General features: G+C 56.7%; 1 protein-coding gene across 2 annotated transcripts; it reads left to right on the top strand.

Moving 5' to 3' along the window:
- Nucleotides 1-3,222: 3,222 nt before the first annotated feature.
- Nucleotides 3,223-7,138, top strand: PLPBP (pyridoxal phosphate binding protein). Of its 2 annotated transcripts, none has more exons than XM_075723995.1 (8): nt 3,223-3,318; nt 3,760-3,867; nt 4,107-4,142; nt 4,738-4,813; nt 4,989-5,123; nt 5,322-5,464; nt 6,128-6,226; nt 6,587-7,138. In XM_075723995.1, exons 1-8 carry the CDS (start codon nt 3,223-3,225, stop codon nt 6,722-6,724), a joined length of 831 nt encoding a protein of 276 aa, XP_075580110.1. In that variant the 3' UTR covers nt 6,725-7,138. The 2 variants fall into 2 exon arrangements, with proteins under 2 accessions (XP_075580110.1, XP_075580109.1); XM_075723994.1 differs by having other exon boundaries at nt 5,292-5,464.
- Nucleotides 7,139-17,116: the final 9,978 nt, after the last annotated feature.

Raw genomic sequence — 17,116 nt, 5'->3', positions numbered from 1 at the left:
TTCACTAATGAAAAGACCCAAATAAGCCAAAGTGGTATTATAAGGTATGTTTTTGTATGACTTCACGGTAAGACAATAGTTTAGAATAAATAGGTCTTAATGATTTTTTTAATCGAAAACATTACTGCTAAAGTATTCTTGTAATTTAGTTAAATTGCGATGACAGTAAAAAAAGCAAACACAAAGTTGAAATCGTGCAAGTCTTCACATGCCAAAATCCATTGTTGCGTTTTCATTCAGATTTATTCATTATATGTCTAACTTCCTTAATTTTTCCAGAGTAGATCTGTCACTACGTGTAAATCTTTATTCCATCTATCTCCTTAGCTGATATTTTGTCCTAATTTCTGTAATCTTGAAATGAAGATCTGAATTTTAAAACCACTCTGTATAACAAAGTAAGTACAGGTTTGTGGCGCTGCTCATACCGGAGAATTGCTGGCGGGAGCATGGTAATGCTTTACCAGTGCAGTCTTTGATCTTCTTATGTATTGAATTAAAAAAACCTTTTTATTTTGGTATTTGCTATGACAATAAAATGGCCTTCAATTTTGATATCAGTCTTTCTCTTTTCATAGATAACCTTTAACACAATACGTAGATATATTTGCAGGGCAAGATTTACCAGGGGTAACATCAAGGCTGCTACTGCTCCAGTGGGAGAGCGTGGAGCCGTGGGCTGCTGTGGATCGGTGCTGTGCTGGCAGACACAGGCCTGTGCCGCTGCACGGTGCCGGCGCTCTCTTTCCAGAGAGGAGGAGAGAGGAAAGTGGAGCTCGGGCAGAAGAAGAGGGGCAGAGGTGTCTGTGTCGGCTCAGCAGCCAGACAAGGAATGTCGCAAGCATCTTTCGGCCCCACTTCGCTAACTGGATTGATGAAAATTACGGTAACAAGACTTCAGTGGCAAGTATCTAGGATTTGGTAAAGTTTGCAGAAAATCATTGTCGTGTTTTACCAGACAAAGGGCAGGAACCTTCTGGGTATTTTTAAACAGCTGTGTAAATACTGTCATTGCTCAGAATATGGGGAGGGAGAATAAGTTCTGCACATTAAGGCAAATATTTTAGTTAATGGGTTCCAGCTGGCAGTTTCCCATTCTTTCCATCTGACTCACCGCGATAAAGGCTGGCATTGTCCGGGGCCCCACGGTGCTGGGGCCTCCCGTGCCCCATGGCTTCTCCGGCTGTGTGGCTGCCACGGGCGGCTGCGGAGCTTTGTGGCTGCGCTCCAAGCCCTCCCCACCGCCCGTCCTGGCCTTCGCAGCTCAAACAGGGCATGCAGAACAAGTGTGTCACCTGCCCTGGTTTTAAGAGTTGTTTTTTTTTTCCTGAAGTAATTGAAATTTGCACCCAAGGGAGACTGCTCTTCATGCAGGTGGGAAGAACAGAATTTTTTGGGGGGAGTTGTGGACTTTTTTTGGTTTGGTGGTGTTTTTTCTTGGAGTATGCAAGGTATGCGGGTCAAAATTAGTTCTGCAGTATTGTTGAGATGGGCAGTACATCCCCACTGAACAAACGAGGCTGTGGGCTGCCGGATTTCTTTTCCAGTCATGAGGGCCGAGGGTTTCTGCAGATGCCTTCCTCGCCGCCGAGTGAAGGCTCTTGCCCGGACCTCTCAACAGCTGCAGCAGGTGGAAGCCTCCTCTCGCTGGCTGAGGGGAGGCTGGGGTGCGGACAGGGGGCTGGGGCAGTTATGCTGCGCTGATGCTGCTCTCCTTTGTTGCAGCCCGGACCCCCAGCTCTCCTCACTGCCCCTCAGAGCGGCATCGGGCCTGCGCCTCCGTCCCGGCCATCACACAAGCAGGTAGAATCATAGAATCGTTTAGTTTGGAAAAGAACTTTAAGATCATCCAGTCCAACTACTAACCTAACATTACCAAGTCCGCCACTAAACCAGTCAAGGGTAGAGTAGCAACCCCACGCCTCCTGGCTTGGTGGCTGGATCATTTATAATGAAAGTAAAAACTAGGAATCATTAACATTAGAAAGGACCTCTAAGATCATCATTCCAACCATAAACCCAACACCCCCATGCCTGCTAAACCATGTCCCCAAGTCTGCCCGTTTTTTGAACACTTCCAGGGATGGGGACTCCCCCACCTCTCTGGGCAGCCTGTTCCAATGCTTGACCACCCTTTCCGTGAAGACGTTTTTCCTAATATCCAACCTAAACCTCTCCTGGCGCGGCTTGAGCCCATTTCCTCTTGTCCTATCACTAACTATGTGGGAGAAGAGCCCAACACCCCCTCCCTGCCCCCTCCTGTCAGGAGCTGCAGAGTGATCAGGTCTCCCCTCAGTCTCCTCTTCTCCAGGCTGAACACCCCCAGCTCCCTCAGCCGCTCCCCACCAGCCCTGTGCTCCAGACCCTTCCCCAGCTCCGTTGCCCTTCCCTGGCCACGCTCCAGCACCCCAATGTCCTTCTTGTGCTGAGGGGCCCACAACTGGACACAGCATTCCAGGTGCGGCCTCCCCAGCGCCGAGTACAGGGGCACAATCACCTCCCTGCTCCTGCTGGCCACACTATTCCTGACACAAGCCAGGATGCTGTTGGCCTTCTTGGCCACCTGGGCACACTGCTGGCTCATGTTCAGCCGCTGTTGACCAACACCCCCAGGTCCTTTTCGGCCAGGCAGCTTTCCAGCCACTCTTCCCCAAGCCTGTAGCGCTGCATGGGGTTGTTGTGACCCAAGTGCAGGACCCGGCACTTGGCCTTGTTAGTTCTCATACAGCTGGCCTCGGCCCATCGGTCCAGCCTGCCCAGGTCCCTCTGCAGGGCCATCCTACCCTCCAGCAGATCGACACTCCCACCCAGTTTGGTGTCATCTGCAAACTTCCTGAGGGCGCACTCAATCCCCTCATCCAGATCCTTGATAAAGATATTGAACAAGACTGGTAGGTGGGTTTGGGCAGAGGGAGGCGGGCAGCGAGTTGGTCCCGTTCCCCGCGGCACGGGTGGGTGCCTGGGTTTGTCACCAGTTTTGCCCCAAACCCACGGAAGGTGCGAGGGCAGCCGGAGCCAGGGCCGGGCCTGGGCGCTGCCCTGCGCGCCGCCCTGCGCGCCGCCCGCCATGGCGCCCGCCGACCTTCCCAACATGGCGCCACCGCCCTGGGCCCCGCCCCGCCTCTGCCTGAGGCGGAGCGATCCCATTGGCCGCGGGGCGGGGGAGGGCGTGGCCGCGCGCCGGCGCGGCTGTGTGGCGGAAGGCGGCGGGGCCGGCCGGGGATGTGGAGAGCGGGCATGGCCGCCGGACACGGGCTGGGCCCGGCGCTGCGGGCCGTCAGCGAGCAGGTGCAGCAGGCGGCAGCGCGGAGGCCGCAGGTGAGGGGCGGCGGGGCCGCTCGCCGGGGCACGGAGGTGGCCGGGGTCGCGGGGGGCGGGGAGCCCTTACCCCGGCGGGTAGGCCCGCTCGCCATGGCGGCAGGTCCGCCGTCGCCATGGAGACAGCCCCCCCATCACCACAGAGATGGGCCCGCCGTGGAGGCGGCTGCCTGTTCCCCCCAGCAAAGGAGGCCGGACCCCGTCACCGTCCTCAGAGATCGGCCTCCGCCACTAGAGCCAGGCCCGCCACCCCAGAGAGGGACGGGTCCCCCCCCATCGCCGTGGAGGCCACCCTGACCCCCTGCCAGCGCAGCCCCAGGCTGTGGGGTGATCCCAGCTGGGGCTGGGGGCCCTGCCCGGGCGCTGCAGGGCACTGGGGAGAGCGTGGAGCAGGCTGGAGCCTCCCCCACGCATTCCCCTCACCGTCGGGTGCTTCTGCAGGGGCTCCCGGCCGTGCAGCCGCGGCTGGTGGCCGTCAGCAAGACGAAGCCGGCGGAGATGGTGATTGATGCCTACAGGCACGGGCAGCGCAGCTTCGGGGAGAACTACGTGAGTTGGCTGGGCCCCGCGGGTCTGCGAGCGGGCCCCACGCCCCAGGCAGGCACCGGGCAGCCCGGTGTGCGTGGCCCTGCGTGCGGGGAGCTGGGCTGGGTTATAGCACCAGGCCCCTGGCCTTGTGTTTAGGAGGCGCGCGCTGGTCCCAGGAGCACGCGTTCCAGAGAGACCGTTCTTACCGTGCAGGCACGTCTGGCTTGGTTTTAACAAGAGATTGTCTTGAATTCTCCTAGGTTCAAGAGTTGCTAGAAAAGGCAACAGACTCCAGAGTAAGTATGCAGTTCCTTATGGATTCTCTCTCCTTGTATAGCTGTGTCCTGACAGCTGTTCAGCAAAAGTCCTGTGTTTTGTTGGGGATTTGGCGATGGTGGCTGTTTGGTCCTTGTCTTTTCAGATAAATGGTGGGGTTATTCTTTTTTTCTCTTTGCCTCTGCCCTGTTCCCCCTCCATGCCTTGCTGGCTCCAGAGGATTCTGTGAATATGTGTGCCTTAGTCATAAAGTATTTGTCTGAACAGTGCTTTACCTTTTGTGCTTTCTGCTGTAGGAGATGCACAGTCCTCATTTAAAAAAAAAAATAGTAACACTGAGTTTGGGGAAAATATCCTTTTATGACTGCAGTTACAAAAGACCTTTGCCTTCCGCATTCACCCTGCAATGCTCTGCAGCCACAGCCCTGTTCCTCTCCAGACTGTGGAGCAATCTCAGCACACAGGACAAGCACTGCCTGAGCTGTGTCTTTCAGGGTAAACAAAAGAAGAAGATTAGGTGTCTGGTATTTTGTTTGTGGGCAAACTAAGACTTAAGTACTGCAAGTGGAAGGAGGGAACTGTCATTCAAGCGTAACTGTTCCTCTCTGCTTTCAGATTCTGTCATCTTGTCCGGAGATTAAGTGGCATTTTATTGGCCATCTGCAGAAAAACAACGTCAACAAGTTGATTGGTAAACCCTGTTTAATTTTATGTGCAGTGACCCTGTGGGCGATAGGCTTCCAGTGTTCAAATAATAACCTCATGTACATTAACTCACCCATGCCTGCCTCTGTGAGCGAGCTGAGTTGTAGGTACAAAAATTTCTGTGTCAGCAGACTTGCCTTTAGCCTGCATTTTCTCCCCAGCGGTCCCTAACCTGTTCATGTTGGAAACAGTGGATTCTGTGAAACTGGCAGACAGAGTCAACAGCTCATGGCAGAAAAAAGGGTCGCCTCAGAAGCTGAAGGTCATGGTGCAAGTTAACACGAGTGGAGAAGACAGTAAGTGGCTTTTTCTGATGATATGCGGGTTTGTCCTGCTGACTTGATAGAAACAACCTGAATGGGACGGGTTGGTTTGCGCTCTTAAAGCATTTCTCTAAGCTAAGATGAAACTTGATCATCTGTTGGCTTCTGCCTGGCTGCGGGGACGGGAGGTCTCTGGCAGAGCTTGGCAGAAATCTCCCTGCTTTTTGCCAGGTAAGCATGGCCTTCCTCCCGGGGACACCACGGCTGCTGTGGAGCATGTCATCAACAAGTGTCCAAGCCTGGAATTTGTGGGGCTCATGACAATCGGTAGCATCGGGCATGACCTTAGTAAGGGGCCAAATCCTGACTTCCAGGTAAGATTTTTCTAAAAGAAAATGTCAGCTGTTGGCTGGCCTCCCGTTACAGTCTGTCATCTGTCCCAGCCAAACCAGTACGCAGTCAAGCTGTAAGTCTGACTGTAGATTGTCAATAGAAACACCTTGTTCAGAGTAGTACAGACCTCTGAAGTGTCAGTACTAATGCGGGTGTTCTGCTCATTTCTGCAGATGCCAGGTATGGCCAGGACCATATGTATTTGGTCCCGTGTCTTCCCCAAAGCTGTAGCCAGGATATCGGCAGGGCACCTTGTGCAGGGGTTGTTGTGTCAGATCGTCTGGTCCTGCTTTCAGATGAGGTTTCAGTCAGCCTTCCTTTGCACGCTGTGTGCACAGGGCTGCCTCAGGCAGAGGAACTGGGTCTGTGTTCCTCGTCTGTCATGCCGGTGTGATAATTGGATGTCTTCAGAAGATGTGTAGGCTTGTAAGTACGTGTGTTGTCAGTAACGTAGCCTGTAATGGGAAATCTCCAGGTGCTCTTACGGTGCTGCAGAGCAAGCTTCAGTGGGAAGTGTGGGAATTGCACCTTCTGCGTGAGGGAGACTTCAAAGAAAGGCAGAAATCGTGATCTGTGAAACCCTGAAACTGAGCTGGCGTGGCTGTCAAGCGTGTGATCCTCTCTCCTTTCCTCCTCCCTTCTAGATGCTGCTGTCTTTGCGGCAGGAAGTGTGTGAAAAGCTGAATCTCCCTGTTGAGAAGGTGGAGCTGAGCATGGGCATGTCCACAGACTTCCAGCATGCAGTAAGTCTCGTTTCCCTCTGCCACCCCTTCTCTCGGGAACCAAACGTACCAGCACCAGCCACAGGCACCCCAAAGTCCAGCCCAGGCATCATCCAAACGCCTCCTAGGCCTCCCCTTGGATGGAGATACTGATGGTGGTGTTCCGTGAAAAACAGCCCTCCTGGGCCCAGGATAGAGTTCTGGGAATCAAACCAGACCCAAGCTGTAGCCGCGGGTAGCGAGTACGTGGGGAACCACCCTTCTGTGATTGTTGGGAACCTCCCTTCTGTGACATGGCGAGAGTCGGGGTTGGTTCCGGACTGTGCTGGCAGTGGTGGGTGGCAGCCCTGCCCTCAACTCCTCCTTTCTGTCTCTTCGTAGATAGAGGTTGGATCTACAAACGTCAGGATTGGAAGCACTATTTTTGGAGAGCGAGATTATTCCAACAAAGCAGTCGGTGGCAAAGCCCCTGCTGAAACTGAAGGCAAAATGGAGACCTTGACAGTGCAGGGTCATTAGATGGGGGGAAAAAAGCGGCCTCGACAGAGGACAGACGATGGGAGACCTCACTGTGCATTCTTACCTCCCTCCGTGTCGGCACCCGATCGTGATGGTGAGAGGGAATTCCTCATAACACAGCAGAGGCCCGAAATGCCTCATAATTTATCGTGACTATAGAGTACCCATAGAAACTGGAAATTTTTATAACCAACAAACGATAAGAAAATCTGTGGTTAAAAGTGGCTGTGCTATCTTGGCTCCTTCAGGGTCATTAAGAACAGTGAGTTTTGGATAACTAGGGTGAACACATTAAATATTTGTCAGGGTGGAGTTGCTAATGAGCAAGATGTATCTGCAGCAGTGCTGATGGTTATGTTTTCATTGAGGACTAAATTCTTCATTAAACAAGTTATAATCTTGCCAGAGACCTATAAATGTTTCCCCAAATAAAAGTTTTGCACGTGGTCACTACTACTGCTGAGGGATGCTTACATAGAAACTGTGATAGAGACGTACTGTGACACCAGAGAGACTAAGCCCGTTTAAACAGGACGAATAACAAGCACACAAGGATGGATAAGGAACACGGCTGCCAGCATGTGTTCGTGGTGTAATGTTTTGGATGCAGATTGCAAGCGTGGGAGTGTCCTTTCGGCTGAAGTTTCTATTTGTCCTTTTTAGGCTGACACTGCTAACTTTTCCCCTTGGTTCTGTGTCTGCTCAGATCTTCCAGGATGCTTTCAACCTTCCCCTTGCCCTCTCGTGAAGTCTTGTTGGGAGTGACTTTCATCCTGCGTAGTAGTTCTTGACGCTGTAAGTTCTTTTGGGTCAGAATGGGGCTTTTCTGCAAGGTTCCTGGTCTACCATCAGCTTGCTGTTGCTTTCCAGGGCAAATCACTTAACTGGTACCTCCAGCATCCTGTCTACACCTGTATCGCGATAATAACGCTTGCTTCTCTCACAGGGCAGCAGTGAGGTTTGCTAGGGGCCCTTTGGGAAAAGTACTTCAGAAAGTAAGGTGTTATTATTCCACTGTGTTCTAGGTTCCTGAAAAAAAAACCAGTCGCCCTGACAGAGCTTCTAGGTGATGTCTTAATATCTTAAGCGCTGGTCTAGCCTTCACTTCTGGAAGAGGGAAACGACTCTGTCACTGCAGTAACTGTTTCACTCAGATGTGAGCAGAAGCTCCTGCGTTGTCACATGCTATTTGGCCAACAGTAGCTACGGCAAGTCTCTCTTGTAACACGTTACAACTACGTTTTTGGGCTTTTGTGTGCTGCTAAGAGGAGGAGACATCGGTTGCCAGCAGAAACATCCTTCCCAGGCTTTTCTCTGTGTGCGTGTGGTTAAATCTAGCTGTTGGTTTTACTCTCTGACTATAAATGCTGAATGTAAATGAAAAGAGTCAACTCTAACACCAACCTCTCATAGCTACGTGGTTTAGAAGCAACATGCAGTCTGAGCTGCCCTCCTCGGCACTGCACCATGTGTTGTTTCATAGTCTATTAATAAAAAGTGGTGAATTTTAATACCATCTGTGCCAACCATAAAGCTATTAAAGATGTTATTTTTATGTTCCAGCATTGTGAATAAATGCCCTGAGTTGTCATTGAAGCTATTTCCCTAACCTGGAGCCGCTGTTGAGCGAGATGCACTTGTCTCAGGATGGAGGGAGAGGTGGTTTGAAAGACAGCTGAAACAGAGCTGGCAAAGACAGCAAAGCTTTCTTTGATCAGAGAGGGGAATAAAATCGCTGCCGAGTTGGGTGAGGTGTCAGATGGCGTGAGCTATTTCTGGAGAAGCCCTCTGGGTGGCACTGCTCCCCAGGACCAGGGCAGCGCTCCTGGTCCACCGAAGGAAGGACAGCGGCTCCTCGGCTGCTTGCGGACAGGTACGGGTCGACAATGAGTCTCAAAAATAACTGTTTTTCCCATCTGATGGGGGAAGTGAATCCCTTCCTCTTCCACCTCTTCCTTCCCAGGATTTCAGCACTGACCACAGAGCCTCGTGTTTGCGAGTTTCAGAACATTAAAAGCTTTTCGCTTGTTTTGCGGAACGAAGTCAGGACGCCTGTTCACCTACCTGAATTTGATTCAAACGTGCAAAGGCTGACGGTGTTTGTTTGCTACTTGTAAAATGATGGCTAGAGCTCTCCATAGCGAACGAGGGATGAAAATACTCTGCTCCCTGGGCTTACGGAGCCAGCCCAGCCCCGGAGCGGACGGTTCTGAGCCCGAGGGGGTGATCGGGGACCCCCTGCTCTGCTCACCCCTCGCTGCCGGCCCTTTCCCACCAGCCTGCGGCTCCACGGCCGGCCCCGCTGCCGCAGTTCTTTCTGTTGGAGCGCAGAACAGCAGGGCAGGTTTACACTGAGAATTGTCTTGCGTTGTGGCTCGTGGCCCCTCTCGCTTTTCCTCTCTCGGGCATTTCGTGCTTATTTCCCGAGTTGAAACTGGACGCTAGCCAAGCTTAATGAAGTAGTAAATGGTGTAAACTGGGAGAGGTGAGTGTGCACGGGTGGCTGTGGGGCAGGGCAAGGCTCGTCCTGGCTTCCGTGCCCTTGAGCTCTGACTCGGCGCAGTGGTATTTAAGGAGCAGACTGGCTCGGGAAAGCGTGTGGTCTTCTGGTTTTCCGATCTGCCTGCGTGCTGCCTGCTCAAACGTTTAGGGCTCTGTCAGCTTTGGCGGCGGCCTCCTGCGTGAGATGGTGGCAGAGCTGCAGGCGTCTCGGTGGCTCTGGAGAGCTGCGGCGCTGGGGATGCTCTCAGCTGTGGGACACCTCTCTCCTGTCCAGCTGCGTTGTGTCGGGGCCACGCAGGTGCCTGCGGGGAGCAGCCCAGGTGCTGTGCCTGAACAGCAGCGCCGGCCACAGCTGCGGTGGCCAGTGTTGGGCTGTGACAAGGCGCTGGAGAGGAGAGCAGCGTGAGCTTCTGCTCCCTTCCTCTGCAACTGTTTCTCTCACCCATCCTGCTCCCAAAGGGCGTCGTGCCCAAGAGCTTTGCCGTGCTCCTCCTGTGGCCCAGCCTCCCCGAATCCAGTGCAGCAGGCAGCGCCCGCTGGCACCTTCCGTTCCTCCTCGAGGCGCCCGGAGCCCGAGGCGGGAGGGTGCAGAGCCGCGGTGTCGGTGACGCCGGACACCTGTCCGGGGGAGCGGGGCGCAGACCACCCACTCCTTCCGCAGAGGTCACCCGGCAGATGGTAACTGTTGGTCACTGGAGTGGAGCCAACGAGCCGGAGATGAAAGGCTCCCTGGCCTCTTAATGAACCACTCCCCGCTCAGGCACCTCGGCCCCCTGCAACACAAGCTTTATTTACATCTATTAAAAGCACTTGGCCGGTTTATTGAAGCAGCAGTGCTCTCGCTCCCCGCTCCTGGGGGCAATGTCACTGTCAATATTTGCCTTGGAGGAACGTGTCCAGCAGACGAAGGCTTGTGCGGCCAGAGGGACTCCTCCTCCCGCGCGACTTGCAGCCCTTGCTGCTGGCCGATGGCGCAGGCGCCGTCACCTCCCGGAGCCAAGGCACGGCGCTGGGTTTCCCGGCAGTCCCCTGAGGTGACACTCATTTCCACGCCGTCCCTTGGACGGGGGGCTGGCTAGGCCGGCCCCCCCCAGAGCCGTGCTGGTGCACAGAGCAGGACTTCACATGCGCTATGGAGAAAAACTCTTCCCGGGGGATTGGGGAGCATCTGTGGCAGACTTGGCTGCCTCTAAAAGGAATAAAGCTGTTGATTGTGCTGGAGGGGGTGATGTGCTGCTGCTTCTCAGGCTGCCCAGAGAGGTGGTGGAATCCCCATCCCTGGAGGGGTTCAAAAAATGGGCAGAGGTGGCACTTTGGGACATGGTTTAGTGGGCATGGGGGTGTTGGGTTGATGGTTGGACTGATGATCTTAGAGATCCTTTCCAACCTCAGTGATTCCTAGTTTTACTTTCATTAAAAATAATCCAAAATAATCCAAAAATAATCCAAGCCACCAAGCCAGGAAGCATGAAATTAATTATTACTCTACCCTTAATTGGTTTAGTGGTGGACTTGGTAGTGTTAGAATCATAGAATCATGGAATCGTTTAGGTTGGAGAAGACCTTTAAGATCATCCAGTCCAACCATTAACCTAACTAGTGTTAACTTAACCTAGTGTTAGGTTAATGGTTGGACTGGATGATCTTAAAGGTCTTCTCCAACCTAAACGATTCCATGATTCCCCTTCCCTGGCTCCTGGGGAGATGGGCTGGCTGGCTGAGGCCATCCTCATCCTCAGGGAAGCGCCGGTGCCAGAGCAGCAGCCTCTCCTCTTAGAGGGACTCTCTGAAGCTGCTGAGCTCCGCAGGCTCCGGTTACCGGTTAGGTGAGAGTCCAGGCATTGTTCACTCCCCTTCCTCCACAGAGCCAGGCTTGATTTATTTTTTATCAGATAATATCCTTTGTGTTGCAAAGCGTCTGCAGCCGAGCCTGGCCTCCCTGCCAAATCGCAGCGCGAGCTGGGCGTGCGATGCGCGCAGCAGATGTGCGGCGTGGCGGCGGGTGCCGAGCCCAGCTCTGCGAGCGGGGAGGGCTTGGAGGGACACGAAAGCGTCCGCTCCCCGACGTGTGGCTCTTGGTGCCGTAGCCAGGCTTGGTCCCAGTGCCCGGCACCCCACCGCCTGCGGGCAGGCACAGGGTGCTCGGCTTCCATGAGAAAATCAAGAGATTTGGGTCAGTTCCCTGCTCTGCCTCAGGCTCCTGCTGTGGCCAGGGATGCTGCAGGCAGGTGAGAGCCCGGGGGCGGTCGGAGCAGCTCGGCCCCGAGGCAGAGCCCGCTGCAGCCCTTCAAAGTGGAAAGCGTGTTTATTTCTGGGATATCAGGTTTCCGGCAGGAAGGCCGGCAACTGCCAAGGTTTTTATTGGATCCCAGTGAAAGGAATTTAGAGAGTCCTGTGCTTGTTGTCTTTCCCTGTGCCTGCGGTGGTTAAGGAGCATTTTTACCTTTGAATGGGAGCGAGGGGCACGGGGATTTGGCATCTGGCACCAGCTCGTCCGTGGTGATGGCCTTTCAAACAGGTTGCCTTGTTGTCTTCCAGGCAGGAGGCTTCAGGAGGGATCGGATCTGGGAAAGCATGGAGAGGGGCTTGGAAGTAGTTGAAAGAACCTGAACTCTGTCGGGCTTGAAGCATGTGGGAAGTGTTGCTTGAGCTCTTCTCATAGCAGGGCTGGGTATTTCACATTTGTTACTAGTTTGGACAAGGTTTTGACTGTTCTTGGAGGTAATTGTATAGGAGATTGAAATTCTGAAGACCACGTACAGTGGCTTGATTGCTTCAACGTGTCATGGAGACAGCTCCAGAGCTCTGATTGCCCTTGGATGCTGCCAGCACTGACCAACATCCTCCAGGGCCTGAGATCCGTGCCAAGTCCCGCTCCTGTCCACGCACGGGGAGCTCTTGGCTTAGTGCTGGCGTTTCCCAGGGCCCCTTCTAGCCCAGCTGTAGAGCCGCTGCCCCGAGGAAGGGGAAGAAGAGGGGCAGCGGCTGTGGTTTGGATCATGGTCGGAGCGGCAGTCGGCAGCTCCCTGGCTCTCTCCGCGGAGGAGAAACAAAACCGGCCATTAAGGCAACGCAGAATAACCCGGGGGTGAGAGTGCTCTGGAGCAGCAGGGCCGCCCACGGCGAGGTGCAAGCCCGGGCTCTGCTCAAGGTCCCACCAGCCGCTCGGTGCCGAAGCGTTGGGCCGTTCCCTCGGGGACGAGGCGCTGAAATCTTGTGTCTTGCTCCCAGCTCTTGTGCTGATGGGCGCAGAGCTGAGCGGTTCTGTGCAGTGGCTCCTAGGGTCCTTGCAGGTGCTGGAGTTCTTGGAGACGAGGATTTCTTAATTTAGGGCTTGATCCAGCAAAAGAAGGTGGCTGATCCCTGCGTGCTGCAGCGTTTTGGGATGGCGTCCCTGTTTGATGCTAGGTTTGCTGTGCTGTGAGTGCCTGGTGTCTAAATCGGACGCCAGACACGCAGTGTCTTCTCCGTGTTGGTGGGGACACCCGGGGAGAGCGGTGGGCTCCAGCCTGCAGGCTCATCTCCTCCAGAAGGAGGGAAAACCACTCTTGCTTTCTGCAGCGTTCAAAGTGGGAGGCACAGCTCACCATGTTGGGTTTTGGGAGGGGTTTCATACTGTGCAGATGCTCGCAGGATCTCTGAGCGGATACTGGACACAGGCGGTTTCCTGTTGCTCTTCCAGCTTCAGCTGCAGGATCTGGGACCAGCATCCTGCAGCGCTGAGCGCGGGAGGGTAATTTCTGCAGTGGAAATTTTGCTCAGTGGAAAAAAGGAAAAAGAAAAGGGAAGATGTGGGTACGCTGTTGATTGTCAGTTTTTTACTAACAAGATGATGCCGGTCTCCAGGGCTCTGGGGCCCTACGGCCAGGGGGTGGGAGGTCTGCGGGGGGTGCAACTGGCCACGGAAGAGCCCTTGGGGCCGCGATCCTTGTCCCTGCCTGGCGGGAGGCAGCGAGGGCCCAGGCAGGGCTGAGTGCGGGCAGGGAGGAGCTGGAGAAATGAGGCAACCGCTGGGTAAGCAGCTAACGAGCTGTGTGGGACCCTGGGCTGCTTACGCTCCCAAACAGCGCATGTGGAAACAGCTCGGGAGTGTGTGCTGACGAGTGTCTCCTCTGACGCCCACTGCCACAGCAAGATGTATTTATTTGGAGAAAGGAGTAAATTTCTTTTCCCCTCCAGGAACTATTGGTCCTGGAGAGAAACCGCATTCCCAGCGCTGTCTCTTGTCGTCCTTCCATGACCCTCTTCCTCCGCTCCCTGGCGCGGGGTCCTGGAGACTTCATTGCCTGCTTTTGATCCCTTTTGATTTGAAGCTGTAGCGAGCCATGGCCTCAGAGAAGCCGAGCCCTGGGGGGAGAGAGGGCTGGGGGCAGCGGAGGGGGGAGCGGGAAGGAAAATATTGAACTTAGCGTGAAAACCAGTGAAGCAAACAGGGAAGGCAAGAAGGGAAGAGTGTTAACTGCAGAGCAGAGGCCAGGAGGGCACGGAGCAGCGCGACCATGAAGCGAACTGTGTGAGTTTGTGCAGGGGGTTCCTCCGTGGCGCGGCGTCCCGGCAGGCGGTGGGAGGCCACAGAGCCCCCACGTGCAGGAGGGGCCGTGTGCGTGCCACCACCCTGGACACAGCTCCCTGCGCTTGTCGCAGCTGGGATGCTACAGCGAGGCATCGCACCGTGGCCTGCATGGACCACGGGCGCTCTGGCCCACGCAGGGCTCCAGCCCTCCCTGCTGATGCCCAGGGCTCCAGCTCGTGCCCAGGCGGGGCTGCAGCTTCTCCCGCTCCGGGAGGATGCTCTGGTCCACGGGGGCTGCAGCTCTTGGTCCTGTGGGACCCCGCGGAGCTCCAGCCCCTGTCCATGGGGGCTCCAGCTCTGCGCCATGTGGGACTCTGTCTCTCTCCCACACGGGCTCCGGCTTTCCAGGACCACCCCGAGCTCTGGCCCCAGCCCACGGGGCTCTCCATCGCTCCACATGCAGGCTCCGGCTTTCCAGGACCACTCTGAGCTCCATCCCACAGCAGTCTCCATCTCTCCCCACGCAGGCTCCGGCTTTCCAGGACCACTCTGAGCTCCAGCCCACGGGTGACTCCATCTCTCCCCACACAGGCTCCGGCTTTCCAGGACCACTCTGAGCTCCATCCCACAGCAGTCTCCATCTCTCCCCACGCAGGCTCCAGCTTTCCAGGACCACTCTGAGCTCCAGCCCACGGGTGACTCCATCTCTCCCCACGCAGGCTCCGGCTTTCCAGGACCACTCTGAGCTCCATCCCACAGCAGTCTCCATCTCTCCCCACGCAGGCTCCGGCTTTCCAGGACCACTCTGAGCTCCGGCCCACGGGTGACTCCATCTCTCCCCACGCAGGCTCCGGCTTTCCAGGACCACTCTGAGCTCCATCCCACAGCAGTCTCCATCTCTCCCCACGCAGGCTCCAGCTTTCCAGGACCACTCTGAGCTCCATCCCACAGCAGTCTCCATCTCTCCCCACGCAGGCTCCAGCTTTCCAGGACCACTCTGAGCTCCAGCCCACAGCAGTCTCCATCTCTCCCCACGCGGGCTCCAGCTTTCCAGGACCACTCTGAGCTCCATCCCACAGCAGTCTCCATCTCTCTCCACGCAGGCTCCGGCTTTCCAGGACCACTCTGAGCTCCAGCCCACAGCAGTCTCCATCTCTCCCCACGCAGGCTCCGGCTTTCCAGGACCACTCTGAGCTCCAGCCCACAGCAGTCTCCATCTCTCCCCACGCAGGCTCCAGCTTTCCAGGACCACTCTGAGCTCCATCCCACAGCAGTCTCCATCTCTCCCCACGCAGGCTCCAGCTTTCCAGGACCACTCTGAGCTCCATCCCACAGCAGTCTCCATCTCTCCCCACGCAGGCTCCAGCTTTCCAGGACCACTCTGAGCTCCAGCCCACGGGTGACTCCATCTCTCCCCACGCAGGCTCCGGCTTTCCAGGACCACTCTGAGCTCCAGCCCACGGCAGTCTCCATCTCTCCCCACGCAGGCTCCAGCTTTCCAGGACCACTCTGAGCTCCATCCCACAGCAGTCTCCATCTCTCCCCACGCAGGCTCCAGCTTTCCAGGACCACTCTGAGCTCCAGCCCACGGGTGACTCCATCTCTCCCCACGCAGGCTCCAGCTTTCCAGGACCACTCTGAGCTCCATCCCACAGCAGTCTCCATCTCTCCCCACGCAGGCTCCGGCTTTCCAGGACCACTCTGAGCTCCAGCCCACAGCAGTCTCCATCTCTCCCCACGCAGGCTCCAGCTTTCCAGGACCACTCTGAGCTCCGGCCCACGGGTGACTCCATCTCTCCCCACGCAGGCTCCGGCTTTCCAGGACCACTCTGAGCTCCAGCCCACAGCAGTCTCCATCTCTCCCCACGCAGGCTCCAGCTTTCCAGGACCACTCTGAGCTCCGGCCCACGGGTGACTCCATCTCTCCCCACGCAGGCTCCGGCTTTCCAGGACCACTCTGAGCTCCGGCCCACGGGTGACTCCATCTCTCCCCACGCAGGCTCCGGCTTTCCAGGACCACTCTGAGCTCCATCCCACAGCAGTCTCCATCTCTCCCCACGCAGGCTCCAGCTTTCCAGGACCACTCTGAGCTCCATCCCACAGCAGTCTCCATCTCTCCCCACGCAGGCTCCAGCTTTCCAGGACCACTCTGAGCTCCAGCCCACAGCAGTCTCCATCTCTCCCCACGCGGGCTCCAGCTTTCCAGGACCACTCTGAGCTCCATCCCACAGCAGTCTCCATCTCTCCCCACGCAGGCTCCGGCTTTCCAGGACCACTCTGAGCTCCAGCCCACAGCAGTCTCCATCTCTCCCCACGCAGGCTCCGGCTTTCCAGGACCACTCTGAGCTCCAGCCCACGGGTGACTCCATCTCTCCCCACGCAGGCTCCAGCTTTCCAGGACCACTCTGAGCTCCATCCCACAGCAGTCTCCATCTCTCCCCACGCAGGCTCCGGCTTTCCAGGACCACTCTGAGCTCCAGCCCACAGCAGTCTCCATCTCTCCCCACGCAGGCTCCAGCTTTCCAGGACCACTCTGAGCTCCGGCCCACGGGTGACTCCATCTCTCCCCACGCAGGCTCCGGCTTTCCAGGACCACTCTGAGCTCCAGCCCACAGCAGTCTCCATCTCTCCCCACGCAGGCTCCAGCTTTCCAGGACCACTCTGAGCTCCATCCCACAGCAGTCTCCATCTCTCCCCACGCAGGCTCCGGCTTTCCAGGACCACTCTGAGCTCCAGCCCACAGCAGTCTCCATCTCTCCCCACGCAGGCTCCGGCTTTCCAGGACCACTCTGAGCTCCGGCCCACGGGTGACTCCATCTCTCCCCACGCAGGCTCCGGCTTTCCAGGACCACTCTGAGCTCCATCCCACAGCAGTCTCCATCTCTCCCCACGCAGGCTCCAGCTTTCCAGGACCACTCTGACCTCCAGCCCACAGCAGTCTCCATCTCTCCCCACGCAGGCTCCAGCTTTCCAGGACCACTCTGAGCTCCAGCCCACAGCAGTCTCCATCTCTCCCCACGCAGGCTCCAGCTTTCCAGGACCACTCTGACCTCCAGCCCACGGGTGACTCCATCTCCCCCCATGCAGGCTCCAGCTTTCCAGGACCACTCTGAGCTCCAGCCCACAGCAGTCTCCATCTCTCCCCACGCAGGCTCCCGCCCGGGGGGGCCGCGGGCCGGTGCCCCCGGCGGGGCCGGGGCGGGGCGGGGCGGGGCGGGGGAGGCGCCAGGGCCGGCGGCGGAGCGCGGCGAGCGGGGGAGGCGGCGCCGCCGGAGCCGCCCCGGGGAGCGGGGCGGCGGCGGCGGCGGCGGCGGCGGCGGGCGCGGAGCCGGAGCCCGGAGCCCGGAGCCCGGAGCCGGTGGCCCGGGGCCGGGGCC

Source organism: Pelecanus crispus, chromosome 21 (assembly GCF_030463565.1).
Source record: "Pelecanus crispus isolate bPelCri1 chromosome 21, bPelCri1.pri, whole genome shotgun sequence".
Lineage (NCBI taxonomy): Eukaryota > Metazoa > Chordata > Aves > Pelecaniformes > Pelecanidae > Pelecanus > Pelecanus crispus.
This window is presented reverse-complemented; position numbering and strand designations above follow the sequence as displayed.